This window comes from Lepidothrix coronata, unplaced genomic scaffold (assembly GCF_001604755.1).
Source record: "Lepidothrix coronata isolate B3197 unplaced genomic scaffold, Lepidothrix_coronata-1.0 Scaffold272, whole genome shotgun sequence".
NCBI classification, from domain to species: domain Eukaryota; kingdom Metazoa; phylum Chordata; class Aves; order Passeriformes; family Pipridae; genus Lepidothrix; species Lepidothrix coronata.
Genome location: NW_016690452.1, coordinates 143666 through 162426, shown reverse-complemented (window position 1 = coordinate 162426; position 18761 = coordinate 143666). Strand labels below are relative to the sequence as shown.

General features: G+C 46.0%; 1 protein-coding gene across 1 annotated transcript in view; it reads right to left on the bottom strand.

Annotated features, from left to right (window-relative positions):
* The window catches only part of MAP1A (microtubule associated protein 1A), a 56661-nt gene that overhangs the window by 9225 nt on the left and 28675 nt on the right, over positions 1-18761 (bottom strand). The window contains 3 exon segments of the mRNA XM_017836182.1: positions 2-4797; positions 6496-6636; positions 7023-7105. Of these exon segments, the coding sequence (XP_017691671.1) occupies positions 2-4797; positions 6496-6636; positions 7023-7105 (5020 nt within the window).

Here is an 18761-nt window from a genome sequence, read left to right as displayed (position 1 = left end):
CTCTTTGTCATATCTCTGTCGCCCTCCCTGAACAGGGATCTCTTGCACCTCTTCAGGAAACCACACTTTCTTCTCATAACTTAAATCTTTCATGTAAAAGTCTTCCATTTCTGGAGATTTTTCTTCTTGAGCTTCCTTGAACCCGAAAGATTTTACATCTTCAGTAGAAATGTGTGAGGATTTTTTATCCTCAGCTGGGCTAGATTCTGTAAAGTGTAAGGCCTTTGCATCTGGAGATACTTCCTGAGAGTCCGAGCCTGCAGTTCTTCTCCTAAACGGGTCCTTTTCTGATGCAGAAAATAAACTGCTGTCATCTGGAGACATTTCTTCAGTTGAAGAATCTCTGGGTGACATGTCTTTAACTGAACTACTTTCTGGGCAAGGAGAAGATTTTGATGCTTCTTTCAGTTCTTTGGCAGAAATTTCCAGTGATTTTTCATATGTAGCTGGGCTCTGGTCTGTGAAACCCATAGATTTCACAGCTTCTGCAGGGAATTTGTCAGTGAAGTTGGACATAGTTTTTTCTTTTGTAGGTATCTCTTCTGTGAAACTAAGGGATTTGATGTCTTCCAGAGAAATTCCTTTACCAAAAAGGTCTGAAGAGATTTCCCTGCTGGGACTCTCAGTGAGAGAGATGGATTTGTTCTCTTCTGGGGAAATGTCTTTAATGGAAACATGAGAAGATTTCTCTTCTGAAGTGTCTCCTGTGAAATACTGTGCTTTTCCTTCTTCAGCAGTAACTCCCTTAGAAATACCTGAGGATTTTTCTTTACCAATACTTTTTTCTGTAAAAGAAAGTGATTTGGTGTCATCTGGTGAAAATTGCAAAGATTTGTCACTTTCAGATTTGCTTTGGCTTGTGAACTGTGAAAGATCCACATTTCCTAGAGATGCTTCTGTGGTTGCAAATGGCTCAAAGGACAAGTGTTTTGAAAATCCCATTAAACTTTCTGTCATGGTTTTAGTTCCTCGCTCTTTTTCTGGCTCTGTGCTGGGACGGGGCATTCCAGGACCCTCCTCCCCGATCACCACCGTGTCCTGCTTGTGGTAGGAGAGCCAGGGCAGCTCCTCTTTCCTCAGTGGTTCTTCCTGCACCTCCTCCCCAGGAGACACTGGAAATTCACTGCCCAAGACCAGTTTGTGCTGCACAGGTCCAGTTACTTCTTTTTCATGTCTGGATTTAGCTGCAGATGCCTCGTCTTCTCTGAGAGGTTCACCCTTGGCTCTCTTCACCACAACGGAAGTTTGGCCTTCCAGTTTCTTGGCAGTAGCATCTGTTTGTTTTTCAAATAGATCTGAATCTACTGTTTCCAGCTTTTCCTCCACTGGAGACTGGTGGAAGGGTGTGTGCCCAGCACTGGTAGGGCCAGATGGAGTGGGAGAGGCCATTTTGACTGTGCTGTCATCAGGACTCATGCATCGTTCTTCAGCCTCTGCAGAGTCAGCCTGGGAAAACGGTGCTTCTTCAGCGGATAACGGCATCATTTCTGTGGGAACACTGATTATCACATTATCAGGGCATCCTTGAGGAGCAAACACGGAGGCATCGTAATGCCCTCTGAGTTTCTCAGGAATCTCAATATTTGGAGTACCATCTTCTTCATCCTCTTCATCTTCTGCCTCTTCGTGAAGATTCTTTTTTTGAGCTTCCAGTTTTCTCTCTCCTTCTGCTAATGCATGGAAATCTTCAGGGGGTGGAGATTTAAAGCACTTGTCTTCCTCCAAGGATGATGTGGGAGAGATTGTGCCAGCAGAGGGAACGTAGTCAAGACCTTGGGTTGCTTCAGTCCGAGAGGAGGGCATGCTGTTTCCTGTGTCCAGAAGTAAAGAGCTTTTTCCAGTCTCTTCTGTTTGTGGTGCTGTTATAGACGCAACAGATTGATCTTCTGCTACTGAAGTTGCAAAGGATGAAAGCTTGTCACATTCTGTAATGGAGGTGGCAGAGGATATGTGTTCCTCCTCAGCCAGAGGTGCTGCCACAATGTTTGTAGGATATGCCAGGATTTCAGACTCCTGGCCAGCATAGCCCTTAGCTGAAAGGTCAGCAGGAGGCACAGCCTGTATTCCATGTACTGCTTCAAAAGAGCCTGGGTGGTCAGGAACAGAAATGTCATAGGTGTTGACATCATACTTCAAGTGTGGGATCCTCTCTTCCTGTTCGTCATGTATTTCTTCATCAGAAATGGTCTGCTCTGTTTCTGAGTAGCCGGGGATAGTTTCATCTTGAATGTAGGAAACATGTTCTACTGCTGCTCCTGGTGGGACTGGCAGGCTGCTCAGGTATGACTCTTCCTTTGTTATGTCCTTTACAAGTAACTTGTTTTTCTCACCCATGTCACTTAATTCTTTCTCCTTTTCTGTAGTGGTAGACAGTTTGTCCTCCCTCTCATCCTGATTCAGCTCATAGAAGTCTCTGTTCTTTTCCAGCTTCTCTGCTTTCATGTGCTGTTCTTCCTTTTCTTCCAGTTCTGCCTTTTCTATCACATCTTCTTTCTTTTCCTTCTCACCCTCTTCCTGTGCCTCTGTCCCCTCAACATACTTTTCACAAGTCTTTGTTTCTGCTTCCCTCTGTTTTCTGTCCAAAGAGATTTTCTCCTCTTCCTCCTTTTCTTCCTCTTTGAACACTGGTGGCCAAATACCCTTTGCCAAGAAGTCTGTCTGTGATGGCACCTGGTCTTTGTCAGGAAACAGCTGAATGTCCTTGCTCTGCTCAGCTTTTCCCTCCCAGTAGCTCATGTCATGGTTTTCATCTGTTGTTCTTCTTTCATCCTCTATTTTTTCAGCACGACCTCCCCTCAGTTCCAGATGATGGACTGCCTTTTCCTCTGCTGGTGATTCTTTTTCCATATCAATAGTAGTTATTCCCTGATCTGGAGTCCTTGTTTTCAAAATCAGATCTGCTTCAAGGCAACTCTGACCAGTCATGTCAGCAGAGTCTTTTATCTCTGCTTCAGGTGCTCTCACAATCTTATCACTAACCTCCATATCAGGCAGTTCTTGAGTCACCTGCAAGACCCCTTTCTCCTCGTGCTTCAGTTCCTCAAAGTCCTTTGTAAGATCTTCTGGTGAAGACAGGACTAACCTCTGTGCCGCTACAGAAGTCTCTCCTGGCTCTGCCTGTGCAGCTGCCTTCTCCATTGGTGATGTCTTCAGGTCAGCAGGTACCTTTTCAGGTTCCTTTTCAGGTTTGATTTTAATCTTCTCAGTTTTGAGTCTGCCTGGAAGTTTTGCCTTGTACAATGTTTTTCTTACTTCTGGGGTAAATGGTTTCAAGTCTGGTTTAGGAATTTTTTTGGGCTCTGGTTTGTTTTCTTTCTTTTTATCATCTTTCTTTGAATCCTTTTTTTCCTCTTTCTTTCCATCATCTTTTTTTAAGTCCTTTTTCTCCTTCTTAATCTCTTTCTTTTCTTTGTCTTTCTTCTCCTCTAATTTGGAGACTTTCTCTTTGAGATGCTTTTTTCCAACCTTGTCTTTTGCCAATTTTCTTTTCTCAGCTTTGAGAGCATCACTTATCTTTTCAGGTTTAACAAATTTCTCAGAATTTTTTTCTGTGTGTTCTTTAATCTTTTTCTCAATTTTAGCATCCTTTACAACTTCTGATTTTACTTCCTTAATCCCCTCCTCAACTGCCTCTTCTTTCTTGACTTGCTTTGTCACAGATGGCTTGGGAGAAGACTTAAGACTCTCTTTACTGTCAGTTCTTTGTTTAATTTTGGTCTGCTTCAGCACAGGTGGAGGTATTCCAGAAGTGATATCTTTCTGAGTAGCCACTGGGTACCTCAGAAAATCCAGGTGCTTGAGTTTCTCAAGACCTTCCAGTATCTTATTTTGAGGAGCATTTCCAGGAAACAAAACCCTTACAATTTTCTCTGTTGGACTGGCTGGAAGCCACACCACTAGGGCCGTGATGGATGTGAGATAGGGAACAGAAATTTCACCTTCTTTCCCACTTGCGAGAATTATACCAGTCTTTGCTTTACTATTACCAGCCCATTTCTGCATTAGGAACTGCATTTCTTTACTGTCCTTGACAGGGTTCAGTATATACATGTCCAGCTTACCCACTCCCATTTTGTGGAAGAGTGTGATGGGCTCGATGGTGCTGCTCACTACCCTGTAGAGAGGCTCTGATTTAATGCCCAGTCTGTTAAGATACTGCAGTGTCAGACACGCTTCTTCGATGCTCCTCTTTACTTTCATGGATGCCTCAGGCATCTTCAGCTTTTCAGGAACATTAAAAAAAACCACCCCTAGCTCAGGAGAAATTAGATTCTTCATCCAGTCACTATAGTTGGTAGAGCCCTGGGATTGTTCCTCCTCTTGCTCAGCAACTTTCCTCTGCAACAGCCCATTGATGCCGGGCAGGTTGTCCGCACCAATGTGGGTGAGCAGGATTGAGTCAATCCTATCCAGGTGCCTTACCAGCTTCCAGAAGCAGGATTTCCTCTCAGAGCCACCATCCACAAGGATGTTAAACCCATTGACAGCAAAGAGAGCAGAATCACCTCTTCCCCCAGGAAATATGTAGCAGCAGGGCTTAGAAAGCTTCAGAAAGCCCCCTGAGGTGGGCGGCTCCAGGAGATCAAATGGAGACGGCACATCGACTGTCTCAGAGACGTATTCTGCGAACTCAGACACCCCATCCATTTCTGGCAGAACTGGATCAGGATTCAGTTTCAGATTTATAATTTCCTGAAATCGAGGATGCCCAAGGTTGCTCCAGGCTCCTTCTCCCAGGCACGACACAGTAAGGGAGGCCTTGGTATCTGAGTCAGTGTTGCTGAGAATCTGGGTGACCTAATGAGACAAGCACAGACAAATAAAGGTCAAACAGAGCTCTGAGAGCTGTACAGCACTTAAAAAAAAATACAGTTAGTGCAGAAATACTGAAGACACCATGAGCACTTTACTGACAGGAAACATTGAGGGTCCAAAAGCCCATTGCAAATCAATGCATGGGGGCATGTCTTGATCTCTTTTGAAATTCTTAATGTCGATGGGCTGTTGTGCTTCCTGACTGCTGGGAGTGTACTGTGCCAAGACCGCAGGAAAGAAAAGCAGGAGCCACTTTGTCCTCTTTCCTTACTTCTTCCTGTTTAACTTGGGATATCAGTCCCTGGCTTGGGCTCAAAAGCAGCAGGTTGGGGTTTTTGTTTCTGATTTATGAATTCTAACTTTGAGACAACTTTTTCAATGCTAAGCATCGTTGTCGGAACTTATTGTTGTTCACTGGCTAGTGAAACATCATAGAGCACTCTGTGCAGTTCTAGTGCCACAGCACTTTCTTTTTTAATTCATTTTCTTTCCTGGAACCTACTTTGAAAGTCATGACTCCACCTCTGCTACACATACAGGGTTGGGGACATGCTACACCATTAATAAGTAGAACTAAGGTCCATATAATTTCCAAGGCTCTTTACAGCTACGCTGAGTATATATCGAGCAAAGAAGCATTACACCTCAACTTCCTAAGTATCTGGAATGAGATTAGCACACTGTATTCTCTTGTTTAGACAGCCCTTAACTGACTAGTTCCTGTCCAAATAAACAAGATACCAGAAATAAATGAGAACAACCAGCTTTAAAAAAATGAAGGAGACCATACATGCTGATTTAATTACAGCAGTAATAATATCAATTGTCGAAGTATCACTCAGCCATTCCTGTCACTCAGATGAAGACATTCTAAGCATCTGGCACATGATCAGTGGAAGTAGGGCCTCTCAAAAACTGAAGCAGCATATCTGTATTGGCAATGAGCGCCAACAGAAACACAATGTAAAGTCTCTCAGGAAAGCTATAGTATGGCTAGCTGAGATAATAAGCACTGGAGAAGTGGTTCAGGGGTTCCCTATAAGATTTTCCAGGCCTCACGGACAAATCTGTGAGCAAGCTTGCCTAAATTCAGTGCTGACTCTGCTCTGTGCAGGAGGTTGGGCTACAGACCTCCTGTGTGCCTTTCCAATCTGAATGATGCAAGAATTCTGCAATTAAACAGCGACATTTGTAGTTATGTAATCATCACGTAGTTACTTAATCAGTATTTACTCATCTCCTCATCATCTTTACATACCCCTGATGAACACTCTTAACCTTCTGTGAACATACTTGATGCACTATGACAGGAAGAGAAATACCCACATTTACCAGAGTGATGATGGCCTCTGTTGGGTGTTTTCAGAAGCTGCCCACAGTTATGTTAAGACCTGCTTCAAGAAATTTTGAGTTCCAGCCCACTGCAGAGCCAGTCTGGAAGGTTATTTCAAGCTGAACACTTAAAGGAATCACCCATGCCTACACATTGGAAAACTTAAGCCAGGGAGTTAAAGCAGGATTCCCAAGACAATAGCATGAGGTATTTATGGTGTGCAATTTTTTTCTGGATTTCAAACCCATCTGTCTGCAAATCTGTCACCAGAAGGAGGGCGCAGGCTGTGTTGCTCTACTGTGCACTCTGAACAGGAGGGGTCATGCTGGATTATGGGTCACACTCACCTCTGGGTCTGAAAGTATCTCAGCAAACTTCTGGTAAGTGAAGGTCCCTGTCTGCAGGACCAAGTCTCCTTCCTGGTCTGAGCTCTGTCCACAGAGGATCAGTAGTTTGTGGGCTGATGAATCACACACCAGTGAGCGGACCTGTTACCATCAGACATAGTGCTGCAGTCAGAAGTTGCCCGTACTCCTCACCAGCACCCAGAATCCTAATCCCATGGACAAGCAATACTCATGTGTTATTCACAAACAGCCAAACCCTAAGTTTTATACGTACAAGAAGGTTGGTTATTGAAGAGGAAAGACACTGCTACTGTCTGCCCAACACAGCTCCATGTCACATCATAGTCACTGCACATGTCCTGGTTATTGACAAGACCAGAACACTTGGCCACTTCACCTCACCTTGCAGCAGACTGGCAGCACATTCATGCTCTCTAGAAGGTGCAAGGTGTGATGATCATCACCTCTATGTCAAGCCAAGTCAGGAGAGCTGATGTGGAGAGAACTCACTGGCACCTCATCCTTACCTCAGACACGATGCTGTCCACATTAGGATTTACCAGGATCACCGTCTCCAGGATATCAGTCCGGTGATGGAGAGTTCTTTGGCCTGGGGAGAGAAAAGGGATTAGACAGCATGAGAGAAGCAGATGAGACAGCACCCAGCTACTGATATTTTCGCCTCAAAAATTCCACTTCAGCATGGGTTTGATTGCAAGACTTCAAATTGCACTTGAGACCCAATTTAATACCTGGGTCTCAGAGAACAGAGCAAACTCTTTTCAGCAACAAGGAAAGAAATCCTACTTCTGGATCAGCACAATTTGCCACTCAGCTCCAACATGTTCTGAAGTCCACAGAGCCAGGCACTTTGAACTAAGGTTGGACTCGATGATCTCAGACGTCTTTTCCAACCTAGTTGATTCTCTGATTCTGAGGCTGTGCCTGTAACCACTGGCACAGACGAATCGTCCCTTCCAGACAGAAGTGCCTTGCCTCATGACAGCTACCACTGACAGGTGTCCCTGCTGTTGTCCAAGCCCTACTCACCACAGGGCTCTATAAGCCAGTCAGTAGGTGCCAACTCACCCTTCACTGGAGTGGTGCAGCACTGATAACAAATCTCTCATCATTCATTACAGTTTTTTTCTCTTCTGAAGTGCTTTTCTTTAATCCAAATGTGTACTCCTAGGCTGCTGCTGTGAGGAGCATCTAGACAATAAGAATGCTTGTTCTGTCAGAGGCATAAACAGGTACCCAGACAGGACTTTGCTCTCTTTAGGGAAAAAAGAAGGAGCAAAAGAAGAGCAGGCAAGATCCTGGGAATGTAAAAAAGCAGTTTGTGGGCTCACATTAGCATGGGCATTATATAGCTATTTGGCAAAATGCTGCCATAATGCCCAGGCCCTATTAATTTATTAGAAAGAAGGGTGGTGAGTGTCTGCCATGCTGACAGGCAGGACCAGAGCCACCGTTGTTTGCCCACATCAGATGGCTCTGGATGTAGGACCAATGTACAGGACCTTCCTGCAGCACTTTCCTGGACACAGCAGGCAGCACAAAATCTTTTTTGATTCCAGTCTTTGCAAATACCTACCTCTGGACATTACATCCACTCAACAAGATAGGCACTTAAAACTTAACTGTTTGAATGTATAATTTATAGGGTTTAAGTCTTTCATAGGTTTTAATTCCTCATATAGATTGGAGGGCCACAGATCTTCACTGAAAATGAACATCTAATTCTATTTCTCACCTTTCAGACAACTGTTGCTCTCTGACAATGTTATTCTTTCCAGCCTCCAGAACCTCCCATCAGCTCTTTCTAGGCAGATCTCAGTCCTTCTAAAATAGCTCAATCAAGCTGGTATTTCAAAGAAAGACTCAAAAAGGACACAGAAAGAAGTCAGAGAAAGGCCAATGCTCAGCAATCATACTCACTTTACTGGAATGTTTTACTCATTGCCAGCAACTAATCAGACAGATATGCCCAGAAGGCAGCTTTCAGCCCAAAGAGAGACTGGCTCTAAGCTCTCAGCAGAACTACTTGCACAGCATCTCCAGCTATTTTCTGAACTTGTGTTCTGTCAGGTTGGCTAAAAATATGGTCCCTCTAGACTAAAAACCATCACTGTGCCACTCGATGTGGGATTGGTGTATGGCTGAAGGCACTGGGAAGCAAGTCCCTGCACACAGAAGGGATGCTGCAAGTGAGCCATGGGGAGCAGCGTGGGAGAGTGGGAGAAGGTGCAGATGAGGAGGGCCCAGGAGGTGTTCTGGGGCATTCTGTGCAGCTGCAAGAAGCAAAACCTCACTCATCCTTGAGGCAATGGCAATTGTGAAGGCACTGCTGGTGCCTTGGCATTGCTGAGGTCCCAGCAGTGCTAGGAGCACCCTGGTTCCCCACTGATTTTTTGTGCAGTGTTCACACAGCTCCCTACCACTGGGACCTCCACTCCTGCTGTTTGGGGCATCCAGAACAGAAGTGATCTGCTCCCATTTTTCAACATTACTACTGGGGCCAAGTGAAACTCTCACCATTCTCCAAGCTTCAGCCTCTGCCACCTTGGTGCCCGCACACCCCAGATACTGCTCTGGCAGTGGTTACCCACATCACTTGGGGAACACAGCCTGGTGCACAGCGCCAACACCAGCAGCCTCGTCCTCGTGCCACGTGCAGTCACCGTGCCTGCGCATGGGCATCCCTCCAGGCACCCAGTGCCAGCCTGCGCGCTGCCAGCCGGGCAGTGCTGGTGACAGTGCCAGCTGCAGAGGGAAGGGGCCCGTCTGCAGCAGTGACACGCATAAAAACACTGCTGCTTGCTTCCAGTACTGCGATCTGAGTCCAGGCAGCTGAGCTGTCCCCCCCGGGGCTGTGAACAAAGCCTGGCTTTTAGCATTCTGGCTGGCAGCCCCTCACCCCCGGGAATGTCCCCTGCACACGAGGAAGAAAGAGAAGGCTCAAGCTGCAGGGCCAGCAGCTGCTGGCAGATGGGAGAGATGAATGGAGAAGGACTAAGTCTTGTGAAAGGCTGTGAGGATGATAAAGGGACTGCAGTGTTTTCATACAAGGCAAGGTTGAGCATGGAGGAGAGATATTTTCAATACATATAAATAAATACCTGATGGGATGGAACGAAGAAAAGAAAGTCAGACACTTTTGTCAGTAGTGCTGAATGACAGGATATGAGGCACAAATTAAGACACAGGCAATTCCATCTGAACACAAGAAAACACTGTTTCTACTGTGAGAGTGGTCAAACACTGGAATAGATTGTACAAAGAGGTTGTAGAGCATCCATCCTTGGAGATACTCAAAAACCCAACTGAATACAGGGATGGGAAACCTGATCTTGCTTACCCTTCTTAAGCAGGTAAGCTAGATTGGACTAGACAACCTCAAGAGGTCCCTTCCAACCTACAGTTTGGGAGTTCTGTGACTCTCTGAAGCAGACCCACTGTGGGGCAGATTCCAGACCCACTGTGGGGCAGATTCCCTTTCTTCATCTGCAGCACTTGGTTCTCAGGAGGCCATTTCCAGAAACACTGACTTACTGCACACACCCATGCACACCAAAATCCCAAACTGTTTTTTAACTAAATTCAGAGATAAAGCAGAACAGCACATGAACTCCAGGCTGAACTGCAAACACAGTGCCCTAGACCCGGCCTGTGCCCAGCCCCTGCTCACCCCAAGCTGCAGCAGTGACCTCCTCAGCCCACTGCAGCAGCACCACTGCAAGGGCTGTGCCCAGCTGAGGGAACACACATGCCCAAAACTGTGAATCCAAGTGCTCATCAGGCAGGGGAGCTTTCTCTACACAGCCTGAGGGAGCAGCTGCACAGACAGAGGATTTAAACATACAGCCTGGCACATCCCTCCTCTCACTAACCAAAAAAACGTGCACCAGAAACACATAGTGGTGTGACTGACATTGCAGCCATGGTGACTGGAACCATGCTGTGCAGGTCACTGCGAGGTATTTGTCCTTACTAGAGCTCTATCACAATGAAATGCATGCCTGGAAACCACACTGCAAATGGCAAAATCCCTCAGTTCCATTGACCAGTACAAGGAATCTATTCTCAGGCTCCTGAAGACTGTTGACTTCAACTTGCCTGGAATAAACATCTGGACAGAGCTCATCTCCAGGCGCATTCTGAACACAGATCCCTGACCCTGCACAGCCCTCTCCAACTACACTCAGAAGCTGTGACATTAAATAAATTGTGACATTAAATAAATAAATATCCTCTCTTCAGTAGCATTGCATTTCTCATTTTGGATGAATCCTCTCTCTGTGCGTTCAGCCACACTCTGATTTCTGCAGTCAACTCTGTGCCTGTGCACTTCCCATCCACCATGTCCCCACCAAGACAGAAAGCCCCTACTCTTTACCGACTGTTTCTTAAGAGGAGACTTTCTTCAGTCCCTTCAGAACAGCTGTCACCTATCCCCACAGCCACTGAAATGAGTAAGAGAAGTAAACAATATGAGAAGAAACACCAGAGATTCACAGGATATAATTATGGTATTTTCTGTATTTTCTATATTTCCCTACTTTTTTATTTTATCATAACATAACCTAACACTAGCTTTGCACTAAATAAAGATCTTCAGTTGGAGTACACAGTGACACACAAATTTCACCCTGTCATGACTCTATTAATTAAGCTCTTACGAGGAGTCTGGAAAGTTTAATTTTTCTAGTGGGGTTGATTTTGCTTTTTTGACAATTAATTTAATGGGAGATCATGACGACTGTGCAATTTAGTTGCTGAAGTTCCTCACAGTTTTTTCTAGACCTCAGCAACTGAGTCATCTATAAATTTAGCCACCTCTGTGTTCATGCCAACCCCTTTCCTCATCATTACTGTACTGATAAGCTTTATATTTAGTAGAAAATCATGAAGCCCTTGTATTTTACTGCTGTACAAACATGACCATATATTTGTTTGCTAACTTGTTTTCTGCCTTTTAAGTAGTTTTGACTCACAGCATTACTTGCCTTTTACCCACACAAAGTGCCTGCTGCATAATATACGGAAAGATTTAATATACAAATGCACCTCATTCACAACCTCAGTGAAGTTTCAGAAAAAGAAAGGGCATTCCCCTTCTCCACACAGATCACATTACTTATCATTGTGCAGAAGTAGCAGCACCCTCACCCCAAAGGGCCACAGAGGCTCACATACAGCTCTTCCTACACAGCAGCCACCTTTGGGTGTTGTCAGCAGGACCTGACCATGGAGGCACTACACAAATCATCCCCGAGGTGGTGAACAACAGCTATTCTGGGCAATGCTAGAGGATGGATTTCCATTACTAATACTGAGGCAGCATTTCAGGATGCGCAGCTGCACTCCTGGACTATTAGTGGGAAGGGAGGAAAAATCTGATTTTTTTTTTTTGTAAGAGTATATATAGCTGAGTACACTCATTGCTGTTCACAGCATTCTCAAGAGGAGCAGTGGAGGAGAAGGTGCTGATCTTCTCTCTCTGGTGACCAGCACTAGGACACAAGGAAATAGAATGAAACTCCATCAGAGGAGTTCAGATTGGACATTAGAAAAGGTTCTTCAGCAAGAGGGTGGGTGGCCCCTGGAACAGGCTCCCCAGGGAATCAGTCACAGCACTAAGCCTGTCAGAGTTCAAGGAGCATTTGGATGATGCTCTTAGTCATATGGTTTAATTTTAGCTAGACCTGTGAGGAGCAGGGTGTTGGACTTGGTGATCCTTATGGGTCCCTTCCAACTAACATATTCTATGATTATGTGGTCTATTGAGTGTAGAATTAATTTGGTTCTGGTGGAGGATAGCAAGTGGAGAGCAAAGCCACACAAACTCTGCAGTGAGTGTGAACTAACCATCCAGGGCTGTCTGCATGTACAAAGAGACAGAGGGAGAGAGAACAGAGGAGCAGACACCGTGGGCTTAGTGCTCAGCAGTCAGGCAGACAGGGCTCTGCAGGGAGGTCAGGCTAGGCTGAAAGAAAGGACAGTGCATTGGGGTAACTGTGACAAACAGGATGCCCGAGAGAGATGATCCTACAAGCAGACAGATGGCTGTAGAGGCAGAAAAGGAGGTCATGCTGCTGGAGCAGATCCTTGTGTTCTGCTACTTTAAATGGAAGCACCTAAAACCCTTGTAGCTGCAAAATAAACTCTGGGCTGGTCTGAAGGGCTCTCAAGGACAGCTACACAAGCTGTTGCTTGTTATTTTCTTTAGTCTTTCAGACTATCTATCACATCTCAGAGGTCTTATTATTCTGTTGATCAGGACTGGAAGAGCCACAGTTACAACGCACCATGCTGAAAACAGAGACCAAGTGTCAGGGTAGTGGGACCCAGATTCTCACCTTCGTGAAATGATGCCATAGGCCATAGCATTGGGTCATCTTTTGAGGGACTGTGCTGAAATCAGTCATGATGCTCTGTCTGGTAAAATAAATCAGAACGAACATAAGGGCCAAAAGATGATTAAATGACTGGTACATCTTTGAGGAGAGGTGAGGTGGGCTTGTTTAGCCTGGAAAAGAGAAAGCTCAAGGCAGAGATCTCATCAGTGTGTGCACCTGTCTGATGGCAGGTGCAAATCTGGGCTGCAGAGCTCCCAAGACCCTGCCATCCAGAAGATGGAGACTGTTCATCTGATCACACAGAAATCAGCCCTTTCCCCATCCAGGATGCATTCTTTATCTCTCATTACCTCCCTTGTCTTTCCCACACCCTTTCCCTCCTTTGTCCCTAAGACTATTTGGGCTTACCAGGCCAGATTCTACCTATAGAGTGAACACCAACAGTACATTGATAAAAAATAACAAAGTTTCACTGTCTGAAAATGTTATCAAGGAACACAAGCTACAGTGATTAAAAACTGACTTCCTAACTTCCTGCTGTCGTACCTGATGTTATGGCCATATCTCTTCAAGGGGACACTTCTGAAAACACTCTTACAAGAAGATCCTAGATATCACTATGGCTCAGCACCTTTTGCTACATTTCAGCAAAGAGCTGAGCCTGGGATCACACAGTCTTCCTGATGCTCTACGAACAAAGTTCACCTCTGGAGAGGTCAGTCAAACAGTGTATGAGGGTTCTTAGAGTGCATATATTTGCAAAATTAACATGAGCTAGCACGAGCTGAAAGACTGCCATTTCTTTCATTCTGAAATTGCATAATAACCCTGAGATAGTAACTGACTCTCTCATTCTGAGGCTGTGAAGCCTCCAACTGCAGCTTCTTCAGTGCCAATGTGAGAAAAAGGATCCAGCCCCAAATGGTGTCCATTTGGAGAAAATGAAACAACACAGTCATTCACAAACATTCCAGGACTGTACCAAGCATGGCAAGCCACAGCTCCTTGGGAGGGAGATTGTAAAGACCAGAGGAAAGGGAGAAAAGGTTCTGCACTGAACTCTAAGCAGGGTCCTGCCTCTCATCCCATCTGTGCAGATATGCCATCCTGTCTCCCACTACACTATGGTCCCATCTCTCTGCCAGACCAAGGCCGCCCCTTGGGCGGTGGGGAGAGGAGTGAACATGTCCCTGTTGGAAGCAATGTCACACTCCCAGCACCTGAAGGGCACATAGCTCCTTCCTCCAGCAGGCAACCTGAAAAGTGTGCAGCTGGCTGGCCAATGGGACCAGTTCTGGCTGATGGAGACTTGGAAGCTCTGCTAGCTAGTCAGGTGGGCTCAGGAATTTAAAATAAACACAAAAAGATTGCTTTCACAGCCAATACACAGCCAACAACTCTGGACTCACTATTCAGATCCTCCTTACTATAGACTTGTGCATCCCTGAAACATTTCTTAGCTTCTCTGTACCTGAACATCCTTGCTGCACTGTGAAACAGCCCTGCCCTGGTACAACAAGTCAGAGAGATGTATCAACCCTTGAGACATGTTTATGTGATTCCCTAGCTGTGGGCAAAAGGGGAGGCAACCCGTGGAGAATCCCAATGCATGAAGTGGAAAGTTCTACAGCACAGCATAAGGAAGTTCACGCACACCTTCCTGCAACAGCTCACACTGTGCAAGAGCAGAGTCCTCAATAACTGTACAAAGGGACGGCTCCACACAGGGGTGGGCTGGAGAGATTCTGAAAAGGTGTGAGGGGGCATTTGTGGTGGGTTCTAGAAAGGAAAGATTCTGGTCTAAGTTCACATCAAAGGAAACTGTCATCTTCTTCTCTTGGCAGAGAGAGGCACCTGCCTTAGGCAGAGCACCTGTACAGGGCCCAGCCCTGGGCATGCAGCTGTGGCTGCCTCTGGCCTGAACTTTGGAGGGTAAACAGGAGTCTACAACATGCTAGCACTCACATACACAGAATCCCAGGCTCCCAGTTCTAACAACAGCTGTATCGGGCTCAGCATATGTTAAGGTATGATCGGGTCTCTGCGCTTCCTCACTTTAAATCTCTCTGTTCTTTCTTGCTGTGACCACTTTACTTTCTGGGCTCTTGGGATTATTTCTTCATTCATCCTGACTATTCAAAGCACCTTCTAATTTGTTATTGTGCACGCCTATGACTGACATGCTGTTTACATCCCAATCTTAGTCTGCCTTCAAGGAGCATGGAGAAAACTGGGAGTGTATTTTGGGGCAGGAGGCTCAGTGTTGGCTGCCTCAGCTCTTGTGGCCTGACCAGAAGCTCCCGCAGGGCAACTGGCCCAGTGGGGCCTCCACAGGCACTAACTGGCTGAGTGGCTGCGGAAGCAGCCATCAAGAAACAGGAACCAGACCCCAACCCTGCACCACCACGTCCACATCTCTAAGTCAGGAGGTTCTCACTGCAGCTCTTCTCTCACATCTAGATGGAAAGCTGGATGCCTGTATCCAGTCGTCAACTTCTCAGAGGACAAGAGAGAACCCAAAGGATGACGGCACAGTGGGCTGCCCATCACATGGGTGACCCCCAGCTCGCTCCCTGCCAGACAGAGCGGGATTGCTCCCACCCCGCTGGCTAAAGCCTGTGCTTTTGTGCAGAGAGACGGGAACGGGATCTATCCACATCTGCATCCTAAACACCAGACTGTGTAGCAAGTGTCTTTGCTCCCTCCCCCAACAACTCTAAGGAATAATTAGTTAATTATGCCAGCCACAGCTATCTCAACAGGGGCACAAAGAAGGCCTTGGAGCAGCCCCTGTAGTCAGGGAGGCATCTGTGCTTCAGTGCAGTCCTGAACTCACGTGCTGGTTCCAGCTCAGGAACTCAAACACGATCTCTTACACCCCAGGGATGCACCTGGATGTGTTTATCAGGTTGACAGGACAAGTCCCACTCTGTTCCTCCTTATCCTTTAACAGCAGTGTTGTGCCAGATGAGAGGAGACTCTCAAGCAAGGTAAATGGAGAGACATCAGGTGAGGAATACAGCTGGAGCTTGGTGTAAACCCCCAGAACAGCCTAAGACAGATTCTGAGTCCTAGGGGGGAGGCTGCCATGCACACTGGTGCCTAACTGCTGCCTTCCAGAGCCTGAGGAGATGCAGCAGTCCCAGCAATTCTAGGTATATCCAGCTCTGTTGCTTTATCAGAGATGAGCAGAGCAAAGGGCTCAGCCAGCTCACTGCGGATCACAACAAATGGGCTGTCCCACAGCCTCTTCCCCTCCTCCCACAACATGTGATGGCTACAACAACTACTTATTATCATAAAAACATTATCAGAAAAGTTGCTGTGGCTTTAGCTTTCTAGTGTGTGATTCAGCAGCTAAGAATGATGAGGACCTGGCTTCAGACAGTGCTTTGCGGTCACTAGCAAGTGTTCTGCCTCCTATGGCCTGAAAAAGTCTATATTTCATCCACTTTCTAATTTTAGGTCTTCAAACACTGTGCAGAAATAGATAAATAAGTATCTATTTATTTGTCAATGGCTAAATCGAAAAATCTCTCTCCTTAGAGATTTTCTTTAGTGGTTTTCTCAGAGAGAATCACTGTATACCAGCAAATGGAAAATACATTTTTAATAGGAATATGAAAATCATCTGAAAATTAATAGGTAAGAAGCTGCAACAAAGTACTGAGAGCCTGTCAGGGAGGGCCAGGGCAGGGCTGTGTGTCGCCTGCGGAGCAGTGGAAGGGAGCGTGCAAGCCATCATCAACAGGTCACAGAGGGAATCACATAGGGCATAAAAATGAGGGATTTTAAACTGCACCTAGAAAAGAAGGGGAAGCCAATGGTGTTTGAGCAGGAAAGTATTGTATGTATGAGGTTTTATTTTTTATGAAAATTTCAAAATAGTGTTTAATGATTTTTCATGTTGACATACTGAGTCAGTTAAAAACACAGCACCACCAAAATAAAGCCCCATGGATGCGCAACAGGAGATGTGTCTTATCTGTAGAAACTGAATAAACAAAGCACAGGAAAGCACAAAGTAGAGTGCAGAGAGAGGGAAGATAATTCAAACCTCCATTCTCTACCAAGCAAAGGACTCGCCTGCTGTGTGGCTCTACACCTGGATAACAGGGTGACAGGGACTGTACCCAGCCCTGACTGGGGGCTTAGCAGTGCAGCACACAGAGGACTGAGCAGAGAGAGAGGCAGCACATGAAAGAGCATCAGGTGAGCCTGAGCAGAGCCAGTGACACAATCTGCGCTCCTCCCGGGGCTTTAGCTTGAGCTTCCAAGCAGATCACCCACCTAGTTGTCTTTGGGACGACAACCAGTCACAGATATACTTCCACCAGACACTGGCACAACCCAACACTCTGTGTGTAAAGGGAGCCATGAGGTGCTAACATCAGGAAAGAATAGAGCATCTGATTAGGGACAGAATAGGCACGAACTTCAGAACAGCGCGGAGGCAGAGCAAAATCCTTAAGAGCTGCAGAACTCTGTAAGCAGAGAACTTGGTGTAAAAAGCCACAGAAAGAAGACAGCATCAGCAAGACAGCTCCAAGAGGGAGAAAAACTCCTCAACAGGAACAAAGTGAGAGTGACATTAACTGAGAACCTACTAGGCAGGACAGAGAAAGGAAAATTACAGCAGTAACGAATAGAAAGAAGAATACTTCTGGGAGGCCCAGGCTGCAACAGGTTTTAAAGAATACGGGAAAGCACAACAGATGAAATTAATTACTGTCAAAAATAGAAACGTGTGGTCTGGGGACTCGCCCAAAGCAGGGGGTCAGAATGGTGCCGAATGGTCTGGGGCAAAGGTGAACAAGGTCTGGTTTCTAGAAACATTGCTGAGTCTGTCAGGATGAAGAGGGCTGAGGAATCTGAAGGCACGTTCAGGTTTTCTTTTGTGGATCCAGCTGGAGATATCTCATAACTCACCTTACCATACTGTTACTGCATGTCAGTAGAACTAATCATGCTTTAAGGTGAGAGCAGGCTCTGCAAAGTAACTGACCAACTCCTGGGGATTTACTACAAAGGTGAACCAGCAGCAGGGCAAGAGGAGGAGATGAAATATTCTTTAAGGCGTGGGAGGTTGTGGGCACTTGCCACATCCCAGGAGATATTCTTCCTAACCATTTGCCTGTTTTTCCCATCTTCCCTCCTCCCTGTGATATTTTCATGCCATCTACAGCTCTTCTCCCAGGCAACCTCTATTTCTATACCATGTCAACCATAGCAACCATCTCATTGCTCCCTAATTACACATACTGCCTCACTTTTATGCTAAAGAGCAATTTGATACCTCGGCCATTTTAGAACCACTAATTGAAGTTGCAGATGTTCACTCTGGAAACAGCTGTATCTATTTCCAGAAGTTACTGCCCCTCAACTGGAAGTTATAGCACTGAGAAAACAGATAAGGTGAGCACTGCTACCTAGCTTGCCAGGTGCAAGATTGGCCATGAAAGGTTCTGTTCTCTGCAGCAGCTTTGCTGACTCATGCTGGCCTTGCATCCTTCTGCTGTGGAACAGCATGTGGCATTCACTGAATCAGGAGTGCAGTCCTGCACAGGGATATGGCCTCCAGCTGTGAGGAGCTTCTTAAATGTCTCCAGCTAAATACACGAAAGGAAACCTAAACACACCTTAAGACACCCTCTTACCTGGTGCCCTCACTCCACCAACCCCTGGCAGATTTATTATAGCTGGTCCCTTTGGACACCAAATTAATGTTTCCCCTTCTCGTGTCAGTGGTACTTCAGCTGGGAGTTGCTGCCAATCACTGAAAAGAGGTGCCACAAAACTGCTCCCATTGGCACTGAGGCAGATGCCTTCAGGCTTCAGGGATGAAGACTCCTGTAAGACACAAAGTTGGACAGCTTACGATCTCTTAATTTTAGTAAGAATACG